At 45.8% G+C, this 24,290-nt stretch overlaps 1 protein-coding gene and 1 long non-coding RNA gene across 3 annotated transcripts in view; one reads left to right on the top strand and one right to left on the bottom strand.

The window, feature by feature from the left end:
- Positions 1-817: 817 nt before the first annotated feature.
- The window catches only part of PDPN (podoplanin), a 28,608-nt gene continuing 5,135 nt past the window's right edge, over positions 818-24,290 (top strand). Inside the window, exons 1-3 of one of the 2 annotated variants that reach the window (XM_025912333.2) lie at positions 818-1,155; positions 20,002-20,138; positions 21,804-21,933. In XM_025912333.2, the coding sequence (XP_025768118.2) occupies positions 1,089-1,155; positions 20,002-20,138; positions 21,804-21,933 (334 nt within the window). In that variant the 5' untranslated portion in view covers positions 818-1,088. The remainder of the gene's footprint in view (positions 1,156-20,001; positions 20,139-21,803; positions 21,934-24,290) is intronic. The other variant, XM_086715720.1, reaches the window with a different exon arrangement.
- Positions 11,367-22,392, bottom strand: LOC147577789 (uncharacterized). Its single transcript, XR_015254482.1, has 3 exons — positions 22,294-22,392; positions 15,113-15,261; positions 11,367-14,461 (listed from the first exon to the last, which is right to left on the bottom strand). It is a non-coding gene; the product is annotated as an uncharacterized LOC147577789 (long non-coding RNA).

Below are 24,290 nucleotides of genomic sequence, written 5' to 3' on the forward strand. Positions count from 1 at the left end.
CACCAAGTTTGCCTATTGCCAACATCCAGTACCTGAGAAACGGCTTAAACCAGTAAAGCAGGGATCATGAGTCCAAATTCCAGGATTAAAAAGGATGAGTGTGGGCTGGAAGTGGACACAGATTTGGTGACCAGGTGGGGCCTTTGACATTCCTGGGCTACGACACCTCACTCACGGCACACGGCCGTCCATCTGTCCGTCCGTCCAGCACCACAGCGCTACATCCAAAGGGAGGAGAAGCAGACCTCAAACTCAGCCTTTTTTCTAAAACTGCCAGAGCCAGGGAGTCCCCGAAAGTCCCCACCATCTCTCTCAGGCAGCCAGGACCCCAGAGCCCACCTGCTCAGGTCCCCCAGACAAGGCACGATCCACCAGCCCGATCCGCCTCCGGGCCCACCCAGATGAGGACGGCCACTTTTGAAGAAAGCCGTCAAATTCAATATTTGCAAGAACAATCCCATGCTTGGTTCTAAAATTATTGGCCACACAAGGAAGAGTTTACTCCTCCTAACAAGAAAAACGTAGGCTTGTGCCTTACTCCGAAAACAAAACAAAGCAAAACAAACAAACAAACAAAAAACCAAAAACCAAAAAAAACCCACAATAATAAAATAAAATGTTTTAAAAACTAAATTGCTCACTGCCTGCATCCCCTTTCCCTCCTGTTGGGGCTCAGGGCCCTCCACAAGCCCTGGCAGCCCCCCACAGCTGCAGCCCTGTAACTTTAAACCTGGCCTGAGGTCATCGCTTTCGTGCTAGCCAAACAGAGGCAGAGGGCGGTCCTAGTGAGCCCTGGACTGGGACCACCTTAGGGCCAGCTGCTCCCCGCCCTCCTCGGGAGAGATAAATGCTGACTCCGCTCTCACTCTCTGCAAAGTTTCCAACTGCCAAGTTTGCTCCTCCGCTGCCGCTGCCGTGGGGGAAGGAAGCTCGGGGACCCCTCCCGCGCTGAGGCTTTTGCTCCCCGCCTTCCAGCCCCTACTCTCTGGTTCCACTGGGCGAGGGCCTCTGGCTGCAGAGCTTTTTAATCTTCCCCTGGCACAGACACCAGGTGCACGGGCCCCAAAGAGGACCAGTCAACCAAGAAGATGTGGAAGGTGCCGGTTCTACTCTTGGTTTTGGGAAGCGCCTGGCTCTGGATCCCGGCAGGAGGAGGTAAGACCCAGCAGAACGGCTCAGGCAGGGTGGGGAGGAGTGCGAGCTGGGACTTGCTGGAATGCCTGGGCCTGGTATTTGAAGTTGCCCAGGAGAGCAGGGGGGAGCTGGGAGTGTGCGTGTGCCCGCGAGGCTGGAGGATCCCGGGAAGGAGAGACAGTGGCTTAGCTGGTGCCGAGTCCCAAAGCAATGGCTGAGTAGGCTGCAAGAAGGAGACCCCGCACCCACGGGTAGCAGGAGTGGGGAGCAGAAAGGGATGTCCCTGCAGGGCAGGCCACCTCCTGCCCACCCCCTGCTCAGCTCATGAGACCTAGGGTAGAAGGCTGGAAGGAAGGCGCCTTCCCCTGGCTGGGCTGTGCTTTCGTATAGGGCTGTGCATGGGAGGAATGCACACGGCCTCCGAAGAAGCTGGCCCTGGGTATCAGGAGGGACACTAATCAGTACTGGGAGTACAGGGGAGGACTCCCCTGTGCGGCGATGGTCTCCCTCTGGTGGCCGCCTGGTCTTACACCCTGTGCGCAAAGTGTTGGACACCCCGGGGACCCCCATCATTGGGATTGTCTGGAAGAGGCGTCAGTTATCCTCCGTGGAGAGGATGCTGCGTGTAGCAGGACTGAGCGGAGGGCTCCCGAGTAGTGTGGGGCAGTGGAGGACTGTTGTGAGCCCTGAGGCATAAGCTGGTTTGGGGGGCCCTGTGTTGAACTTGGCCAACACCAATGATCGAGTGAGTGTTTGGCGTCTCCTTGGACTTTAACTGCATTAGATCTGCTGGTGGGGGCTCCGCCTGCCCGCCAGCTATGCCTCCCCCGCCCCTTTCCCTCTTCGGACTCTTCTATCCACTTTATTTTTATCTGTTTCCCCGCATAGAATATAAGCTCTGGAGAACAGAGCTCCGTCCTAGTCTCGATCCCTAGGGCCAAAACCATATCTGGCACGAAGTAGCTGCTCACTAAATCCTGGCTGGAGGAGCTGTAAGCTCACTTGTGATCTTTGGAGTTGGAGGTTGCTGAAAGGTAAACTCTTGTATTTTCCAAATGGAGGCTAGAGGAAGGTCTCGTACCAGAAAAAAAATCCTTCTGGGAGGGAGTGGCTGGTGGGAGGGCGGACCTCACCTAGGCAGCTATAATTCCGCGCGAAGACAATAATACCCAGCCCTGGGGAAATTATACAGGGTGCACTACTCTGTGCCAGGCCGTCTGCTTCAGAGAGACTTGAGCAACTGTTTTTACAGGGCCGTGGGCTATTCATGGCCGGTCCTATCTTTGGAACTTCTCTTTCCACTGGAACATACACAGCTCTGCCCTTCACTTACGTTTCCCTTTTGGCGACACAGTGTGCAGAGGATACCATTTCGTGCTCCCCCAGGCCAAGGTGTGGGACACCCCCAAACTGAGCCTCATCCCAATTTAGCTAAGGGAAGGCAACAGCCGGGCAGCATCCTCTGTTTCCTCCTAGGAAAGGGTTGGCTGTAATTATCCTTACACCAGTTTTTGAACATCAGAGGTGCTTTAAAGGAGGGGTTTGCCCAAGGCGTGAACCTGACTTAGGCCTCTGTAAACCTTGTCTGAAAAAAAAAAAAAAAAAAAAAAAAAAAAAAAAAAGAAAGAAAACAAAGAAAAAAAAACTACCAGCACAGTTGGTACTAGAAAATCTGTTAACTGCAGACACCCCCCATCTTCCACCCCCCCTCCCCCCCACACACCCCCCCTCCTGCCCCAAGCTGTGTGTGGACACTGAATTGCTGGGCTGCCTTCGAGCAGCTGAGGCCCAGGAGGGGTTTTGTCTGAGGATAATGACTGAGGCGATGTGAATATGGATGAATAACTTCATTGAGCTGAGCTATTGTGGGTCCTGTTGCGGAGTTGGGCCGGGGGTAATTATGGGGATGAATTTTATTATCCTTCTCACAGGATCCTACTCCCTACGGGGTTTCCCTCCTCTGCTGTATGATCTGGTTCAGTTTTGTAATCTGGTCCTATGTGTCGTCGTCTTTGGAGCTGAGTGGCTCCAGAGGAGTACCGTTGTCCGCACATCTGGCCTGGATCGTCAGGCCCCGCCCTCACTCTGAACTTTCATACAAAACACGTACTCCGGGGCCCATCCGGTATGGTTTCTTTTGTAAAATTCTGCAGGCTGCTGCTCGCTACAGACCCACATGTGATTTTTCCGGGACCAATCCACCCAGGATTAATCATGCGGTGAACAAATTTCCCTGTGATTTCCCCGAAACTCTTGGCAGTGAGTTTCAGAGGCCCTGAGACCTTCATGAGTTGCTGAGAGTTTCTGTTCACTTAAAGACATCTATCACGCATTTAATAAACACCAGGTCTGTTAGAGTCTTCGCGAGGGAAGTCTAGCCCTTACACTGGTGTGTGAGATCCAAAATAGCATTTAATGGAAAGAAAAAACACATTTTTAAGAAGGATCCAAGTGTGAGAAGGCTAAGTCAGAACTTGGCGGATAAGGCAGGACCCTGGCTGAGCGGAGGTATACGACTCCTTCTCTCTTTCTCTGGCCTCTAAAATGAGTGGTCCATGAGTAACTCTCTACCAAAGAATTGTAAAGCCCCCAAACCTTGGCATGACAGTGAGTGGTCTGGCCAAGTGGGGAGGACACCACCTCTCTCCCATTTCCACCCCCGCCACGTGCTAGGAATGTCACAGTTCCCTCATTTAACCATGGCAACTCCTTAAATTATACATCACTATCTTCAGAATATGCCAGAACTGGGTTTCAGAGATGGGTCTAACTCCAAACCCCAGGCTCTCTTCACTACATTACAAAACCACATAAGAACCAAAAGTTGAACTTGAAATTGAAGGTTTATGTCATTTTAAGCTCCTTAAACATGAATATATATATAATATTATAATATAAATAAATATAATAAATATAAACATATATTTTATATATAAATATATATAAATATATAAATATAAATAATATTTATATAATTTTAATAATTATATAAATTTAAATTTAAATAGTTTATATATTATATAATTTATATAATTTAAATATATAAATATACAAATATACACATATATAAATATAAATAATTTATATAATCATATAATTTGTATAATTATATAAAAATAGATAAATATATAAATATAAATATATATAATATAATATTATAATATATATAAAGGTATAAAAAGTCCTTTACACTAAATACTTGCTATAATATTCCTATAAGAATGAAGACATCACAGTACGTTGAAATAGGATTCATTAATTCCTTCCCCATATGGTAATCGAGCATCTCCTGAGTGCTTGGTACAGGGCCAGGTACTGGATTTGAGCTGTGAGCACTTTCGGGAGAGGCACACCTAACATTACAAAGCATTCCCTGAAGTCTTCACCAGCAGAGCAACGGACCTGTGCTTTAAATTCCATTGGCTTATCTGAATATTTGTCATATTTCGGGCTCCAAGAACAGGCATGCCAGGTTACAACTTGTGGAAATGTTTCAGGGGAGGATGTAGAGGACAAAAGACCCAAATACCCAGCACTACCCTGGTGAAACTCATTTGAATAATCTGAATAAGAGCCTGCAAGGCTCTTGAAGGAAGCCTTGCCATTCCTGCCACCCTGAAACCCCTCCAGGAAACCCCCAGCGTGAGCGATTTGTTGGAAGAGAATCAAATGACTGGGGGCACGGGGTGGGGAGCCCTCCTACAGCCAAGTCAACAGTTATCAAGATAAGTCTTGATAGATTCCCATGGAGGGGGGGCGGGGAAGATAAGAAATGAAGCAACCTCGATTGAAATTTTGAATCCATTCCCTACTGATTTCTTAAAACTTTGGGGGAAAGAAAGAGATCAGGCATTTGATCCGAGGGCTACAGGATAGAGCCAGGTTAGGGAACAGCTGGAATTCTGCCAACTTCATGCAAGTGGGGAAAATGAGGTGACAGCTTCTTTCCTCCTTGCCCCACTCCAGGGCCCATCAACCACTGGCGCCTGGTGGGGGGACCAGTCCAAGGCAAGAATTCCCTCGGGCTTCACACACAGGGGTGGGCAGGCTCTCCCTTCTTTTTGTCTGGCTGGGTGCCTTTGCCTGGGGAACTGCTCAGAGGAGGTGGGTTTGCCCTCTGAGGGGAATCACGCTGAGTCCAGAAGGAAGTCTGCAGATCTGAGCACCTCATTCATTCACTTAGTTGTCTGGGGAGCTTGCAGACTGAAATTGTTTGGGGCAACACTCAATTTCATGCAGGGGGTGGGGGGAAATCAACAAAAGGATAATCATCTTTCTGGAGGATGATGGGCTCTCGACCAGGGTCCAGGGGGATAGAGATGCCAATGCCCCAGGCAGTGGAGAGAGTATCACTGAACACAGGGGGTAACGAATGACATTGACATTGTTAATGTGTACAGCATGCAAAGTACTGTCAATTACACAGACAACAGATAGGAAGCAGAGAAGGGGTGCTACAAGATGTGATGAGAATGCAGTATTTTCCTGCAATTCATTACAATGTCTCTATCCAGGAGAGTAAGACGCAACTTAGCATTGAAGGCTGTTATCGATAAATAGTGTCCTGCCTGAGGAAGAAGGTGTCAGTTTGCTGAGAATCTAGAAAGGGAGAGAAAAGTGATGAGGATTTATGACGGTAAACCCGCCCTACCCAAGGAATTCATTTATTTACCAAGTACGTATTGAGTGACTGCTTTGTGAGTCAGGCAAGGCACATGTAATCCCTGTTTACAGCTAGTATGCAGGAGATCCTATCTGGTGGCCATGGGTGTTCTGATCTCAGTCACAGTGTTCTATGGTGAATCAGGGACCTCTGTTCCATCACAGTCTGGAAATGTACTCCACCCAAGAGCCCCACCCTTTGCCTTTGTTTTATACACACCGAACAGCATCCCAGGTAGTTCACTCCTGAGAAGGGCATGATGTGTTTGGTGTTGGAAAGCTGTCTCCTGTTGGAAATAAACGATTTGGTTTCCTGGCCCCTTGTGAATTTGGCTGATGGGAAACAGTATCATCTGAGTTGGATCACCCCATAGTAAGATTAAATTTCTGGATCTATAAAGCCAAGGGAACTGGATTCTGGTTGGGTGGTGGTAACCGCAGTAACTATGTAATAGCAGCTAACCTCTACTGGGTGCTTAGCAATTTCCAGCACTCTCCAAGCCCTGCTTCACTTAATCTGTGCAGCAGACCTACAAGGTAAGAACTATTTGCATTTCATAGGCCAGTGAAGAGGCTCAGAGAGGTTCAGTTACTTACACACACAGGCAGGTAGTAAATAGCAAAGGTGAGACTTGAATCCAGGCAGCCCAAGCCCAGAACCCATGCTCCTAACCACTCAACACGACAGCCACCCATACTTGGGCTCAAGGCTTCCAAGGACACCCAGAAAATCAGCCAATTGGTTTCTTCAAATACCCTTACAGTAACAACATCACCTGGTATTTGTTAGATGATGCATATTTCAGATTGAAGAGCTGGCTGGCGTTGGGGTACCAAACTGAAGGTCATGGTCCTGCCCCTTTACATATTTATAGGACACACATGTTATTAAGAACTTAAGAGCTAAGGGTGGCTCAGTTGGTTAAGCCTCCGACTTCAGCTCAGGTCATGATCTTGTGGTTCACGAGTTCGAGCCCTGTGCTGACAGCTCAGAGCCTGGAGCCCGCTTCGGATTCTGTGTCTCCCTCTCTGCCCCTCATCCGCTTGTACTCTGTCTCTCAAAAATAAATAAAAACATATTTAAAAAATTAAAAAAAAAACACTTTTAAGAGTGAAGGAAGGAACGCGAAGCGGGATCGCAGCTCACAGAGAGAAGCAAGACAGGTGGGTGTGGTATAAGCATAAAAAGAACATACAAGACAATACAAAACAGCATGTCCTGAGCAGCACAAACCATTATGTGCTCAGAGTTTGGAGACGAGATTCTTGTGGTTGCCAACAGTTGGGGAAAAAAAAAAAAAAAAAACAAAAACCATATGGGGCAGATGGGAATTGATCTTTTTTTTTTTTTTTTTTTTCAACGTTTATTTATTTTTGGGACAGAGAGAGACAGAGCATGAACGGGGGAGGGGCAGAGAGAGAGGGAGACACAGAATCGGAAACAGGCTCCAGGCTCTGAGCCATCAGCCCAGAGCCCGACGTGGGGCTCGAACTCACGGACCGCGAGATCGTGACCTGGCTGAAGTCGGACGCTTAACCGACTGCGCCACCCAGGCGCCCCAAATGGGAATTGATCTTGACTGTGAAAAATGGTAGGATTGGCCAGACAAGGTGGCAGAGAAGGGGGCAGTCCAGGCAGGAGAGACTGCTTGAGCAAATGCACGGGAGTTGGAACAACCTGGAGTTTGTGTGGGAAGATGCATGGAGGCTCACTGGTGTTGGAGGAAGGGAAGTCGGGGGGAAGGACGAACCCCTGATGAGTGAGAGAGTTGGACCTTTTTTTGTAGGCAATAGGCAATAACCGCAAATGGGAGTGAGGTGCGCCATGAATTAGCAGTTGTCAGAAAAAAAAATGATGACAGGAACCGTATGGGATTGAATCTAGTTTATGGGACCACTGGGGTGGGGTGGGATGGGGGGGCGGTCAGGAGATAAGAGACTAAGTGTGGTGACAACAGAATGGGGGGGTGGTGAGGTCAGATTTGGGGGAATCAGAGCCAGCTACTGACTTGTAGCTCAGTATTTCCTGATTTCTTACTCTTCCCTCATTTCCTGCATTCTTACTATTCGCCTCTTAACCACACAACACTATTTACATTTTTTTATCCATAGGTAACTCACAGATCATAAAATTAACCCTTTCCAGTTGAAGAGTCGGGCACCTGGCTGGCTCAGTCGGTGGAGCGTGTGACTCTTAGGGTCGTGAGGTTGAGCCCCACATTGGGTATAGAGATTATTTAAAAATAAAATCATAATGGGGCACGTAGGTGGTTCAGTTGGTTAAGCGTCCAGCTTCGGCTCAGGTCATGATCTCCTGGCTTATGAGTTCGAGCCCCGCATTGGGCTCTGTGCTGACAGCTGGGAGCCTGGAGCCTGCTTCGGATTCTGTGTCTCCCTCGCTCTCTGCCCCTCCCCTGCTCGTGCTCTTTCTCTCTCTCTCTCTCAAGAATTAAAAAAAACATTAAAAATAAAATCATAAATAAATAAAATAATCAAACCCTTAGGAATTTCTCCCGTCACCCCACCCCCACCCCCTGCAACCACTGATCTGTTTTTTAGGCCTATAGATTTGCCTACTCTAGGTATTTCATATAAATGGAATTGTACACTATGTGGCTTTTTGTGCCTGGCTTCTTTTCATTTAGCATGATTTCAAAAGTTCATTCCTGTTGTGGTGTGTGTGTCTCGGAATTGTTTTAATTTTTTGTGTTTGAATAATGCTCCATTGTACAGATATACTGTCTGCTACGTATCCACTCAGCAGTTGCTGGACACTTGGGTCGCTTCCGCTCTGGGGCTATAATGAATAATATTGCTGTGGACATTCATGCACAAATCTTCATGTGGATGTGCTTTCATGTCTCTCAGGGATATACCTAGGAGTAGAATTGCCCGGTCATATGGTAACTCTATGTTGAACTTTTTAAGGAACTGCAAACTGTTTTCTAAGTGGCCGCATCACTTTACATTCCTACCAGCGATGCAGAAGGGTTCCAATTTTTCCAATCCTTAGCAGCACTTGTTATTTTCGGTTTTTTGTTTGTTTCATTTCATTTATTGATGGAAGCCATCCTAATGGGTATGAAGTGGTATCTCATTGTGATTTTGATTGACTAACGATGTTTAGCATCTTTTCATGCACTTGCTGGCCATTAACCTATCTTCCTTTGGAGCAATGTCTATTGAAATCCTTTTCCCATTTTAAAATTGAGTTGTCTTTTTATTGTTGAATTCTTTTTAAAACATGTTTATTTATTTTGAGAGAAAGAGAGAGAGCATATGCACACACGTGAACAGGGGAGGGGCAGAGAGAGAGGGAGAGAAAGAATCCCAAGCAGGCACCATGTTCAACATGGAGCCCAACTCAGGGCTTGATCCCACAACCCTGGTATCATGACCTGAGCTGAAATCAAGAGTCAGTCAACTGACTGAGCCACCCAGGCGTCTCTGTTGAATTCTTTATACATTCTGGATACTAGACATTTATCAGACATATGAATCGCAAATATCCTTCCCATTCAATTTCTTGATGGTGTCCATTGAAGCACAAGTTTTAAAATTTGTGATGCAGTCCCATTTATCTCGCTTTTCTTTTATTGCTTATGTTGTTGGTGTCATATCTAAAAACCCATTGCTTCATCCAAGGTCACAGAGGTTTACTCTTATTTTTACCTCCAATAGTTGCACAGTTTAAGATCTTAAATTTAGGGTTTTGGCTCATTTGGAGTTACTTTTTATATGTGATACGAAGTAGAGATCCTACTCTGTTCTTTTGCATGTGGCTGTCCAGATGTCCCAGAACCATTTGTTGAAAAGGCAATTCTCTCCCCCATTGAGTTACTCAGGCACCTTTGTCAAAAATCAATTGACCATAAATGGATGGATTTCTTTCTGGACCCTCAATTCTACTCCATTGTTGTGTACATCTGTCCTTACGCCAATGCCACACAGTCCTGATTACTGCAGTTTGGTAGTAAGTTTTGAAGTTGGGAAGTGTGAGTCTGCCTCCTTTGATTTTTTTTTTTTTTCTCAAGATTGCTTTGACTATTCTTACCACTGTATTTTAGTTACTTATATACACCTCTTGCCCGTTAGAGAAGAGAGCAGGATCCATGCCTTACTCAGCACTTGAAAAAACATGGTTGGTGCATCGTAAACATTTGTCAGGAGGAAGAGGGAGGAAACACAGTGATCCAAACTTTGGGCAGAAATGACAAGGAGGCAGGTGATAGAAATACAAAAAAAGCAGGTTGGAGGGTTGATAAGTTTGGAACCAATGTTATAAGAAGGAGTTCAAGTTTGTGTACTCTGTTTTAGACGCAGTGACTTTGAGGTAATAGTAGGACATCCAGTTTGATGTATCTGATGGGTACCTGGGGAGATCATCAAAATGGCATCAGAAATAAACCCTGGACACACAGTTTGCTGCCTGAACTCCTCCCCATTCATCAGAACAAGGGGAGAAAGGTGGCAAGGAGGGTCAGAAGAGAGTGCCCCCCCCCCACCAGCTGAGAACAATTATTTTTAATAATCTACCGAAGCACACTTCAGACTCCCCAGCCAGGCTCAGGATCAAGGCCGAGGGCAGCTAATGGAAACACAGCCACATTCTGCACATTCCTGCAAGGCCTCATCCTCCTGGCTGCACAGCTGGGCTGTCTGCAAGCTGCATGGGTAGATGGTGAGGTCAGATCTAAAGGGGCTTCTCTTTTTACTCTTGCAAAATCAGGGCTTGCTCAGCTGACAGCCTTGAATGAATCAGAAGCTCAGTTTCCGAGCAGATGGCGAGTGTTTCCCAAATGGTCCACCACGTGGTTGAGATGCACTGCTCCGGGGCATGACTTGTAAAGCAGGTTTTTTAGTCATCTGGTTTTTCAAGTACTCAACAGTCCTCACTATGAGGTGGCCTTTCTAACGGGACGCCAGACCCAGCTAGTTCCAGAAAAGTTATTACGGAGGTGTTGATTCCAGTTTACCAAGCTGAACTCATTTCCTCTTTTACAGAGAACATTCTGCTCTTGGTCAACAGAGAAAACCTCTCCCCGGGCTGAGTAATCTTGGTTGAGGTTGTAACCAACAGCATCCAGTTTTAACGCTGGAGGAGTCCTGGGCCCTGTTTGTGGTGGGTGGGGGCGGTGGTGAGTGGGTAAGTTGATATGTGAACACTGAAAAGGGGGGGGATGAATATTCATGTATTCATTCAGCTCACAGAGCCATGGCGCTGGTGGGTGGGAGGCTGCAAACCTCCAGCAGAAGGGGGTGTTGCCCTCAGGAAGCTTATAGATGCTAACAGAGAAAAAGTAGCCAGTGTGGGTGTTATCCTGTGCTAGTTCAGAGGAATTACTTTCTCTTGTCACCTTGGGAAGGCTCTAAGGGAAGGAGTCTCGCACCGGGGCCAGGTAGAAGAGTAGGTGGGGTTTAGATGACAGTGCAGTCAGAGGATGAAACTTCGGGTGCCCTTGGCATCCAGAAGCCCAGGGAGCTGCTTCGGTGCCACCCCAGTCCTTGCCACGTGAAGTAGGGGGAGTATGAGGGGAGCTGCAGGAAAGTAACCGGGATACATGGGGGGCTGTGTGAGACGGTGGCTCAAGCGGGGCTTGGAGTCTGACAGATCTGATGGCTAATCCCTGTGTCACCACTTGCTGGCTACATGGGCAGTTTACTCTCAGGGTCACCGTCCTCAGCTTCAAAACGAGAATGGCATTCGTTTGCAAGGCTTTTGTAAAGATCAGGAGAGAGTGCTGGGCACCACCGTTTGTACATTTTCCCCTAAATTCAAAAATAGCAGCCATTATTACAATACCTACCTCCTTGGAAGTGCAGACTGGTGCGGCCACTGTGGAAAACAGTGTGGAGGGTTCCTCAAAAAGTTAAAAACAGAACTGCCTTATGATCCCGTAATTCCGCTCCTGGGTATTTATCCAAAGACAATGAAAACACTAATTCGAAAAGATACATGCACTACTATGTGTATCGCAACATTATTTACAACAGCCAAGATACGGAAGCAGCCCAAGGGTCCATCCATAGATGAATGGACAAAGAAGATGTGGTGTATATATGCAATGGAGTATTACTCAGCCCTAAAAAATGAAATCTTGCCATTTGCAACAACACGGATGGATCTAGAGAGTATAATGCTAAGTGAAATTAAGTCAGAGAAAGACAAATACCATGTGATTTCCCTCTTATGTAGGACTTAAGAAACAAAACAAAGAAAGAGACAAACCAAAAGACTCTTAACTATAAACTCAAAAAATTCTTAACTCTTAACTATAGAGAACACATGGATGGTTGAGGGGAGGTAGGTGGGAAGATGGGTGAACTAAGTGAGGGAGATTAAGGGTACCCTTATCGTGAGGAGCACGGAGTAAGTATAGAATTATGAATCACTATATTGTACCCCTGAAGCTAATATAACACTATATGTTAATTACACTGGACTGAAAAATAAATAGAACAAAATACCTGCTTCTCAGATAGCCGTGGAGACTAACTGTGAAGACTTGTGAAGGGCACACAGTGGGTCTCAGCTGATCTTCCCCCATCAGGTGAGAGAAAGAAGGCAGGTGGCTGGGAGCCTGGTGTCACGTCTAATGGCCTGCATGTTCTGTTCTATTCACCTGCCAGTGACTGGGTGTGAGCCCTTGCTATGGAATTGAAACATGAGTCCCCAGCCACATGGCCCCCTCTCCCTGCTTTTACTGCCCATGCTCAGCTACAGAGCTCTTCAGAATTCTGCCTCTTTTGGGGGCATTGTGGGGCCCCGTCTCCAAAGTCAAGGAACTCTGCTCCAAATCTTGATGTGTGGCATTTCTTCTGATTTCTTCAGAGGAACTAGTGATACCTATTTGATCTCAGCCTTGACACGTCTCTCTTGAATTTCATGGGGGAGGCACGGGTCCCCAGTGCTAACAGTGGATGGTCACTCCTCACCATTGGTCTGGGCCTGCAGGGACTGCCAGGGTGAGACACCGAGCAGCAGGCTGCTGCTCACCACAGATTGAACAGCAAAGCCACAGAGCTCATCCTCGGAGGGGCATTGTCCTATTTTCAGCCACGTTCGGGGGAAGGGGGAAGGTATTCAACAACTCTTGAGGGAAGCACAGTGGACAGTAGCAGGGTTTTGTCATGGAAGGGATAATTCAAAAGAAACGTCCTACTTGGGTGTCAGTGTTCTCTTTCCAACCGTTGGTCAACAAACATCTACAAAAGGCTTACCACGGTGCCAAGCACTGGGACCATGGGGCAGTGTGGACTTTAAGTAGCACTGTGCAACCTGGAGGAAAATCACCATGGGATACCGAGTGGCAGGGCCAAGCCTTCAAGGAGCTGCCTAGATTTTCCATGGCCACACTTTTGATCCAGTAAGCACTTTACCAGGGTCCAAGGAGAGGGTGGCTTAGAGGTGGAACCCATTGCCACATCAGTGATTATACTGACCACAACCCAGTGTCTGCCAGGAGCTGAGCACAGGCGCATAGCTCCGCGTCAGCAAGCGGTTTTCAATATTCCAAGGAAAGGCTCCTTCACAAGGGTCAGAGGATGGGCTGGCCCGTAGGACGGGAGGAGTAACTCAAAAGATGTGGTGAATAAAAAAAGCTAAGTCCTAACACCTTTCTTCTGGTAGCAGAAACTAAGGGAATAACATCAAACAGCTAAATTGGGGCTGTTTGAATTGAGATGAAGAACCATATGAAGATCTGAGTATCTGGGGATCACTGTGGGTGGTCTGCAGGGTGCTAGAAAATGTTGGAGGTTGGCACCTTTCCACAGCTCTGGGTGTGTTTATTTTCAGGCTTCGGAGCACAGTATTGAGACATGATAGAAAAGTGATATGCAGAGGCCTATGTCTGGGCAAAGGAACAGAAGCAGACATTTTTTTTTTTTTTTTTTTTTGCCTTTGTTTTCCAAGTAGGTGTTTTGACCTCTCTCTAAAAGCATTACTGCATCCTAAATGGAAGTAGGGAGTGGGGAATGCTAGAATTAATCGCTTGTTAATTACCCTACTGGGGAAAACCAGAATTTCCTAGGATGTAAGAAAAAAAAAAAAGGGGCATTCTATTTCTCAGTGGCCACGAAAACCATTCCCTGGCCACGTATTTCTCCATCTTCAAAGGCTTTACTTGTGCATTTAGATGCTGGAACAGCTCAACATGGAACACACCAGGGACCACGAAAGACTGCCTTGATCTGTTGGCGAACACCGCAGGTTTTCTTTGAAAAACCCCGGGGCTAGCTCAGCGTGTGACTTCTTTATTGCTAAAATCAACTTTCCTGTTTCAAGATAAAATGCTGTGGAGGCCGCTTCTCCAGCTGTCTGCTTCTGAGGCTTCAGGTCAGCAGAAAGAGGGCAGCGGGAGCTTCTCCCTCCTGCGGACATGGCAACCAGACAGAGGCTCTTAAACTTAGGGAGGGGACTTCCGTGGCTCTCCTAACGAAACAAGGGGAAGTCCAGTAAAAGACTCAGCGTCATACAGTCAGTACATCCATTCACACTCCGAATGCTGTTTCTCAACGCAGCTGTCACGGATGCTAAAACGAATTCTTGGCTCCGATGTTTTGTGTTTATTTCTGATCGTTGGTGGGTGATGACTTCAGACATGTCCCGGCCATTACCTGTCTGTTTTTCTCCCCTTGCTCTGGTGCAAGCAGTGAGCCGCTCCTGCCGGGACAGCCGGGTAGCCAGAGTGGTCTCCCTGCCTCAGCCAGATCCCAGCACCATCCTTGACAGACCCCCGCCCCCACCCCCAGCGTTCACATGGCATTCCGACTCCAGTAACGTCATCTTCTGGCTTCCCCTCACCCTCCAATTGAAAGGAAAATCCCACCCGACTGGCCCTCCACACCTCCTCAGTCTTGCTTCTTTCTCATCCAGCCCCACTGACCACTCTCTGTCTCTTCAGTGAGTGGTGCCACGGGCTCACTCTCGGCTTCTGGGTTAATTAGACCGGCTCTTCCTGTCCACAGTTCACATGTTCATTCAACAAATACCTACTGGGTGTCTCCTGTGTACCAGATATTTTAGGCAAGGGGGGACATTGAAGTAAACGGCCGTCATTGAGTTTGTATTCTAGTGGGACAGCCAGTTAGTGGATACACAGCATGAGAGGTTGAGTACTGTGGTATATGTGTGAGGGTGTGTGGAGGGAGGGAATTTCACTTCGGTCATGGGAAAAGGCCTCCCCGAGAAAGTGCCCTTTGAGGATGGATCTAAAGGGGGTGGAAGAAAGCTATCTTGAGGTTTCCCTTGTTTGCTTGTTGGAAGTATCCCCCCACCACCGCCGATGGTACCCAGATCCATGAGAGAACTCACCTTGTTCACTCCTCTGTCTCCAGTGCCCAGAATGGGACCCAACACGTAGTAGATACACATGGACTATTTGGGGATATACAGGTGAGCCTTGGGAAGATTCCAGTCCTGATCATTGCTGCCGCCTTCATTTGCAGAGCAAGGGAGAGCTGCTGAAAGAGTCACACTCTTATAAAGCAGGTCACACCTTCCTTCTATACCACTTCTGAAAACTTAGTCCTCGAAGGGACTCATTTGAGGAAGCCGAGATTCTGGTTCCTACACAAGTCAAACTGGAAGATTCCAACCAGATGGGATTTCATAAGAGGATGTGTGATGCCAGAGGAAACAGTTGCTTCTGACAACCAGGATTATAATTTATGAGAGGATGGGGGCTGAAGAGGAAGGACGTCAGGACCCAGGGTGGGGGGCTGCGGGCTTTCTGGGCCACCACGGCCACGGTGGCACAAAGATGTCTTTTGTTGTGTTGGTTACTACACGGATGAGCTGTCACAACACATGGCTTTGTGTCTGCTCACCAACCAGGTGAACCAGGCAAACCATTTAATTTCCAGTGTTAGACAATTATTCTGACACTTGTTGAAACAGGTGGAACACTTTATTCAAGACTTATCCCAAGGGGGGTGAGAAATAGAGCTCGGCTCGAAATGCAGCAAACGTAGCTGGGGGTTTATAAGCAAGGAGCAGAGTATGTGGGGGGGGGGCAGTGAATGGCCAATTATGGAGAAGACACATCAAGGGTAGGGGGTTCTTGCTAATCTGGCCTGACAGGATTCTTGCTCAAGGCAGGCCTACCACTTAGACATCAAAGGTGGGGGATGGGGAACTGGGTCAGTTGGGAGCTGATTTCAGACTCTTGTTGAAACAAGACTCTTGCGGGGCGCCTGGATGGCTCAGTCGGTTAAGCGGCTCAGGTCACGATCTCGCGGTCCGTGAGTTCGAGCCCCGCATCGGGTTCTGTGCTGACAGCTCGGAGCCTGGAGCCTGCTTCGGATTCTGTGTCTCCCTCTCTCTCTCTGACCCTCCCCCATTCATGCTCTGTCTCTCTCTGTCTCAAAAATAAATAAATGTTAAAAAAAAAAAGAAAGAAAGAAAGAAACAAGACTCTTGCAAGGATGGTTAGGGACACCTAAGTAGAATTTGGTCAAGGGGAGATCTTTGTCGGCCTCACTGTCTTCATCTGATAAAGGGGACAATGATGCCAGTGCAACTCACCCACAAGGCCATTTTGGAATAAAGTCAGCCGAAAGATAATAAACAAATAAACCCTACGTGGCTGCACAAATGTGGTGGGGGGCGGGGGGAGGGTGATGTTATAAAGCTGGGCCTCCCACGTTAAGTAGAACATGCAACTTGGAAAGACCTCGATGAACTTCTGTTGAAGTAGTCTACCCTTCCTCCTCACTCTCTACACCCCTACACCCGTGACGTTGAATTCATCCAGCAGTGGTTAGCTGATATGAGGAGGAAGGGGGAGCCGACGGTAAGGGGAACACGGATTTCGGAATCGGTTCTGGAAAGAATCTGAAGACAGAGGGTGGCATGGAAGAAGGGGCAGGTGGCAGTGCCCAAGCCACTGCAGCTGGTCCTTATACTGAAAGCTTCCCCCCATGACCATGACATGGTACTTGAAAGAAGACCTTTGTGTCAGTGAGAGCTAGTTTTGAAGCAGGGGGAGAAGGACAGTTTATTGGGACAAACGGCCCATCTTTCAGTGGAAATCAAATTATGTCCCCATTTTACATCATACTTCAAAAGAAGCACAAGGCAAATAGAAATATGAAGTGTAAGAACAAAACCATAAGGGCTCTGGGCTGACAGTGTGGAGCCGGCTTGGGGTTCTCTCTCCTTCTCTCTCTGCCCCTCCTCCACTCGCACACACGTGCATGCACTCTCTCTCTCAAAATAAATAAATAAATAAACATTTTTGTTAAAAAGATAGTACCTTAAAAAAAAAAAAAAAAAAAGAGTATATTCCTTCCAGCAGGGGGCTCGAGCTCATGACCCTGAGATCCAGATCTACCAACTGAGCCAACCAGGTGCCCCCAAAGGATGTATTCCTAAGGTATAAAGAACACTTACAAAACTGTAAAAAAGATGAGTGCCATAAGAGAAAAATGGCCACAAGAGAAGATATTTTTAACGGCCAACAGATAAATGGAAGAACTCCCCACTTATCAGGAATGTCCATAAAACCAGAAGATTGAAAACACTTATTTAAAACATTTTGACCAAGAACTTGGGACTATTACTATTAATTACAGTAGCAGCATGATTTACCTTGCATCTAAATTCTAAGATATTTTAAATGAAAGGCCCTACCCTAAGTGTATATAAACTAGAAGAATTCCTTTGGAGAGGTCGGGCTTCCATGCAAAGATAAAAGCAATTCATAATTAGCACTTTCAAGCCAATAAACATCTCTTCAGTTCTTACTTGTTCTCAAGCTTAAGAACCTCAAGGTAAAATGGATTTATCACATCTTCTCATAGGTAATATAAAGTTTGGCCGAGCTCTTGAAAGAATAACACCTACGCACAAATTCCAAAGCAAATGGATGGGTTGCCACCGTCTTTGGAAACTTCCATTGATTCTGACCCCCAGGCTGGGTGAACCTGGGTGAGGCTGGAATCGTGAGATCATGAGGGTACACGGCAGCAGAACTGACCCTGTGATTGTACATTCCTCACTGTGCTTATATAAACAGCTGTGGGTATTGCCTGTGCACACACGTGTCTTAGGAGGAAAAAGAATCCGAGATGAAGGGCATCAAGACACGATTTGAATTTCACTGTTGAAGGGAAAGGGGCATCAATCGCTGGCTGGAAACGCGGCAGCTGGGCTGGTAGGAACTCTTCACCCAGGAAAGCCTTCCGCCAAAATAATACGAGGGACAATGGAAGATCCCTTGTTAAAGATCAACTTTCCCATGGAGCAAAAAGAATGCCAGGGCAGTGAGACAAAAGCCATGCATCTTAATCATGAGTGTCATTCATAAAACGCCCTTTGTCTATTCAGGGCGATTTTAGTGCTTGGCTCTGTGGGCCAAGAATAGAAAAGAACAAGAAGGAATTTTTTATCAAGTTACGCTTTCAATGAGCTGAACTTTCTATGAAAGAATTCAAACCAACTTCATTCAGTACTTGATTTTTTTTTTTTTTTTAAAGCAAGGGTGTTTTGTTTTATAAAGTTGGAAGGTACCATATAGTAAATGGTTTTGCTAAGCAGCCTCCAGAAAACATTTGTAAAATTCATGATTTGTTAACTGTTCAAACCTGGAGGGGAAGAAAAGGGGTGTGTGTGTGTGTGTGTGTGTGTGTGTGTGTGCGTGTGTGTGTGTTTAATAAGGACAACTTGCCTGGCAAAGGGATATCTCCCTCTTACATTCAACATTGGTCTACCACCAGAGTCATAAATCCTGGTGGGAGCCCATCGCTGGCCCCACCCCCACCCCAGCAAGCAGCCAGGAGGGGAGGCTGCTTGCACGAAGGTATTCAGTTATTGCTAACTGGTGAAAGCCATTTCCCCCCCAGATGAAAAAATAAATGTATATGCTTAGGGGGCTCAACCAAAGCCATAGATAGACAGCCCTGGATTAGGACTCCAGATGCAAAGAGAAGGCTCACAGAACAAGCGAATTTACTCTTGAGACTTTCTACCTCTATGCATCAGCAAAGAAGTTATGATCAAATATTTATTAGCTGTGCCTTTGGCTGGGCTCTCTAAGCATAGGGAGAAATAAGGTATCTTAAGGCAAGGTCTGGATTGCTAACTTGAGCACTGCCTGGATACAAACATCAACTCTTTAATTACACAAAGAAGCCTCCAAGCACCCCAGCCCCTCTTGCTCCTAGGACATGTGTTTGCTTAGTTTGCAACTGTATTTAGTCATGGAATTTCCAGAGCCACTCTGAGTATGGGGAGGGAGCCCGTGGCCAATGAGTCAGATTTTTAACTCATGAAAAGGGTTATTTGATGAGTTGAGGTGATGCCCTTGCTTGGTCGTGATTTAGTCTGGATCATTGAGACAGAGGTTAAAGAAAAGGCCACTGTTGTTATCTGTTCCACTCCCCCACCCCACCTTTGTGTGGAATTCAACCTGCTATCCCACCCCACCCATCCCCTGCTCCTCTGAAAACCTTTCTGGTTTGTACAACAGGGTCATTCATTCAATGTTAAAGCAGAAAAACCCCAGCCTGGGGCACCGAGGTCCCTTATTAGTTTAGCTCTCTGTGCACTAAGAATCCTATTGGCTACCTCAGCACGTTACATACATTACTATCTCCCATAGATAGTAACCTCAACTATAAACTAAGAAGTTGACCTCACCTATGAGGTCCGTGGTCAGAGGTAATGGTTCTCCTCATTCAAGGAGACAGCAGTCTCAAAATTAAAATGGAAAGCAAGCTTGATTTTTAAGGATGGAGATCTCCTTCTGGACATTATGATTCAGAATGTTTAAGATAGAGCCTGCAAATTGATATTTTTAGAAGTCTTTCCACGTGACTCTAATTAAAAATTTTTCCAGGTCTAAATGATATTCTAGCAACCCGAATGCATTCGTTCATTGTATGAAACGACACCAGGAAGAACCTGGTTCATTACTGAAAAGGCAAGGTCTATATCCCTCCTGTTACCACAGTGGGGAAGGGCTGGCGGCTTCACCATTTTGTATTTTTATCTCCCTTTACCTTGCTATGGAGACAACCAGGTCCTTGTATGTGACAGAGGTACAGCAAGGAGAGTGGTTTGTGGTAAGCTGGAAAGATGACCCTCCCCCCAAAAACAATCCCCAAAAGAAATGGTAAAGAAAATAATCTGATTGTAGCTGGCCAGTTAGGTCTGCCCACACAATTTCTACCTTAAGCCCTGACCCAGTCTTTCTTTTTTAGCTAGCACAGTCCGGCCAGAAGATGACATTATGACACCAGGTGTGGAAGATGGCATGGTGACCCTAGGTGCAGAAGACAATGTGGTGACCACAGGTGCCGGCGCAGACCCTGAGGAGTCTACTGGCCCGACAGGTCTGGTGAGTGTCCCAGGAAGAGTGTCCCAGGAAGAGAGGAAGTTGCCCCACAGCCATGCAACCACATGCAAGGATACTTTATGACTGGCTTAGTTCACTTTGCATAGTGTCCTTAGGATTTATCCATGCTGTAGTGCATGTGAGAATGTCCTTCGTTTTCAAGGCTGATTATTATTCCATTGTATGTGTGTGCCACATTTTGTGCATCTGTTCATTGGTCAGTGGATGTTTGAGTTGCTTCCAACTCTTGGATCTTGTGAACAGTGCTGCTATGAAAAATGGATGTGGAAACACCTCTTCCAGATCTTGCTTTCAATCGGGTATACACCCAGAAGTGGGATTGATGGGTCATAAGGTAGTTCTATTTTTAATTTTTTTGGAGGAACCTCTATCTTGTTTTCCATAGCAGTTACACCATTTTACATCCCCGCCAACAGGATACAATGATTTCAGTTTCTCCACCTTCTTGCCAGTACGTTATTTACCATTCTGTTGACAGGAGTGAGGTGATCATCTCATGGTGGTTTTAATTTGCCTTTTTCTGATGTTTATGTTAAGACACTGAGCATCTTTCATATGCTTGTTGACCATTGTCTATCATTTCTGGGGAAAGGTCTGTGCGAGCCCTTCTGCCCATTTTTTTTTTTTAATTTTTTTTTTCCCAACGTTTATTTATTTTTGGGACAGAGGGAGACAGAGCATGAACGGGGGAGGGGCAGAGAGAGAGGGAGACACAGAATCGGAAACAGGCTCCAGGCTCTGAGCCATCAGCCCAGAGCCCGACGCGGGGCTTGAACTCCCAGACCGCGAGATCGTGACCTGGCTGAAGTCGGACGTTTAACTGACTGCGCCACCCAGGCGCCCCCCTTCTGCCCATTTTTGAGTCAAGTTATTTGATTCTTTGTTGCTAAGTGGTAGGAGTTCTTTATACCCTTATCAGATATATTATTGGTAAATATTTTCTCCCATTCTACAGATTGCTTTTTTACTCTGTTGATTGTGTGTTATAATGCACGAAGTTTTTAAGTTTGATGGGGCCCCACTTATCTAATTTTGCTTTTGTTGCCTGTACTGACGAGCTTATTTGTCCAATGCCACATTGGCATGAACTTTGAAGTCAACAGAATCACTTCTAAGTCACCTTCTGTTGCTTGTTAGCTGTCTGAGTTTGGGCATGTTGTCTAATCTCTCTTGGCCTCATCCAGACTATAGGACTAACATTAGGATTGACTTTAGAGGGTTGTTTGTGGAATAAATGAGAAGGTATTTAAAAGGCTTAGCACATAGTAAGCTCTCAATAAAATTCAGTTATTACTCTAATTGGAGGAGGGAGGGCATTGAAAGAGGATACAACATATTATGTGCCAAATAAAGGAAAAATGCCATTTAAGTTCAGGGAGATAAAGAATTAAAGCCTAGTGACCTGGTATTTTCTAAAGAATTAAGACCCTATGGAGTCAACATTTGATATTTATTTGTGGAGTACGTTTGGTTTTATTCCTATCCCCACTCTGTCATTTCTGTTTGTTTTCTTGTTTCCTGTTTAAATTTAAGTCATCATATATTTTATATATTTATGCCTTTAAATCCTTTTCTGTTATGAGGCTGAATATATATTTTAAAACATTAGATTTTATTTCTCTTTTGTCTCATTTACTTCTCCAATAGGTGCCAACAAATACAGAGAGTATAACAGACTTTCACATAGAGGATGGGCCAACTCAAGAAAGTACAGGCCATGCCAATGAAGAAAGCCAGAGCACCACAACCTTGAATGTGGTGACCAGTCACTCCATAGGTAAGAAAATCAGTCGCCCCAATAGGTATTGATCTTCTTTTGCATGATCAGTGCATTCCAAATATCCATGAACAAATCTAATGATTAGTGGCGCATATATTGGAACATAAGAGTGAATTCTGAACCAAGTCTTATGTGCTAGCTTCAGAATTCTACTTATAGGGTTGCTAAAGTGCATCTGATTTATTGGGTTGCTGAACACAGCTCTCCACTTTGAATGACAACTAGTGAAAATGTCCCTAAGGGGCAAGTTAGCTACCAGTGTCATGTTGCTGACTAACTTGATACAATGTTACACTAAGAACTTCCCATTGACTCCCAGGAGCAGAAAACCCAAGCAACCTATGTAACCACTCTTACCAGGATTTGGGGCTGTCCTTGTGATTCATAGGTGACACCTGCAGCAATGTGAATGGAGCACTGTCTTGGGTCTTGGCCATTATTATGGGTATAGACCATTCTTCCATCCTTCCTTCCATCCTTCCTGAGAAGGAGGAAAAATAATTGCCATTACAACTTAGCAATGGAAAGAAAAAGCCTCCTATTTCTAGAGCTTTTTTAGGAGAAATTCAGTTGTTTGGGATTTTTTTTTAATGTTTATTTATCTTTGAGAGAGAGAGAGACAGAGAGACAGAGTGTGAGTGGGGGTGGGTCAGAGAGAGGGGAAGACACAGAATCCGAAGCAGCCTCCAGGCTCTGAGCTGTCAGCACAGAGCCCAACGAGGGGCTTGAATCACGAACTGTGAGGTCATGACCTGAGCCAAAGTTGGACACTCAACTGACTGAGCCACGCAGGGGCTCCTATTTGAGATTTTTTTCTTTATTTCTTTATTTCTTTTGGAGTAGATGGGGGTGGGAGAGGGAAAAAAGTGATCCTCCAATAATTGCACTGAATGTTTGCTAATTATTTTATCTAGATGAGTGTTTCCATCTTTAAATGAAAGTCAACATAAAGACCTTACCTAAATTAACGGTTCCTCCAATCAGTTGCCCATCTGAACACCTAGAAAATTACTCTTTATTGTTCAGTATACATTTCTAGACCCTATCACCATTCTGTTTTTAAAAACTATAATGCTTCTGAGGATTTTTTTAATTGCTTTATATTTGTGCACAACATGTCCATCGCAGCATCATTCACAATGGCTAGGACACAAGAGCAGCTCAGATGTCCATCAACATGCATGAATACACAAAATGTGGTATATACATTTGATGAACTAATATTCAGCCTTTAAAAGGAAGAAAATTCTGACACATGCTACAATATGGATGAAGCTTGAGGACATTATGCTAACTGGAACATACCAGTCACCTAAAGACGAACACTGTATGATTCCACTTATATGAGTACTAGACTGCCTAGAGTCAAATTCATAGAGACAGAAAGTAGGAGGGGGGAAGGAGAGCGTGAGGAGTCGGTTTAATGGCTATGGGGTGTCAGTTTTGTGAGACAGGAAGAGTCCTGGAGATGGATGGCAGTGGCGGTGGCACAAGAGCGAATGTGTTTAATGGCACTGAACTGGCTATTTAAAGATGGTGAGGATAGTTTTATGTTATGTGTATTTTACCATGATAGGAAAGAAAAAAGCTGTATGAAGTACTTTGGGAATAAAGCCACAAAGTCTCTCTGAGATGCTAAAGAAATGCTTACCGTTTATTTATTCTTTTTAACGTTTATTTATTTTTGAGAGAGAGAGAGAGACAGAGCATGAGTGGGGGAGGAGCAGAGAGAGAGGGAGACACAGAATCTGAAGCAGGCTCCAGGCTCCGAGCTGTCAGCACAGAGCCCGACATGGGGCTTGAACTCACAGCTGTGAAATCCTGACCTGAGCTGAAGTAGTACACTCAACCGACTGAGCCACCCAGGGCACCCCAAAAAACGCTTACCATTTAAGCACTAGATAGAACCAAGTAGGGGTATGGGAGGAAAGAATCATCAATATGGTCATTGGAAAACATTTCAAAATTTTGGAGAATCAGTTGCGTGTAAATGAGTTGACGGCTAATTACCTGCAGAAAATGGAGCCTTCTTCCTATAATACCAGGATACCTCTCCCATTCCTTTAAAACAAAATTCTCAGTTCTCTGGAAAATACTCATGATTAGTCTCCTGTCCTGTCTCTTGCCCCACCCTGTCACAAAAACTGTGACTTACCGCACATTTCCCCATAACACACCAGCATCCCAGAAATTTTCACATGTGAGTTAAAATATAATTATAAGCACTTGGTTTTTAAGAGCTGATTTTATTAGGGCAGCAGATGTCTTTCCCACGAAACACCCAAGTATGATGACGTTCACATGTATGTATGACACATTCTCATGACTGCAGCCACCGTCACCGGGTGGGAGCT

The sequence above is a fragment of the Puma concolor genome, chromosome C1 (assembly GCF_028749965.1).
Source record: "Puma concolor isolate L17-30 chromosome C1, mPumCon1.1.hap2, whole genome shotgun sequence".
Lineage (NCBI taxonomy): Eukaryota > Metazoa > Chordata > Mammalia > Carnivora > Felidae > Puma > Puma concolor.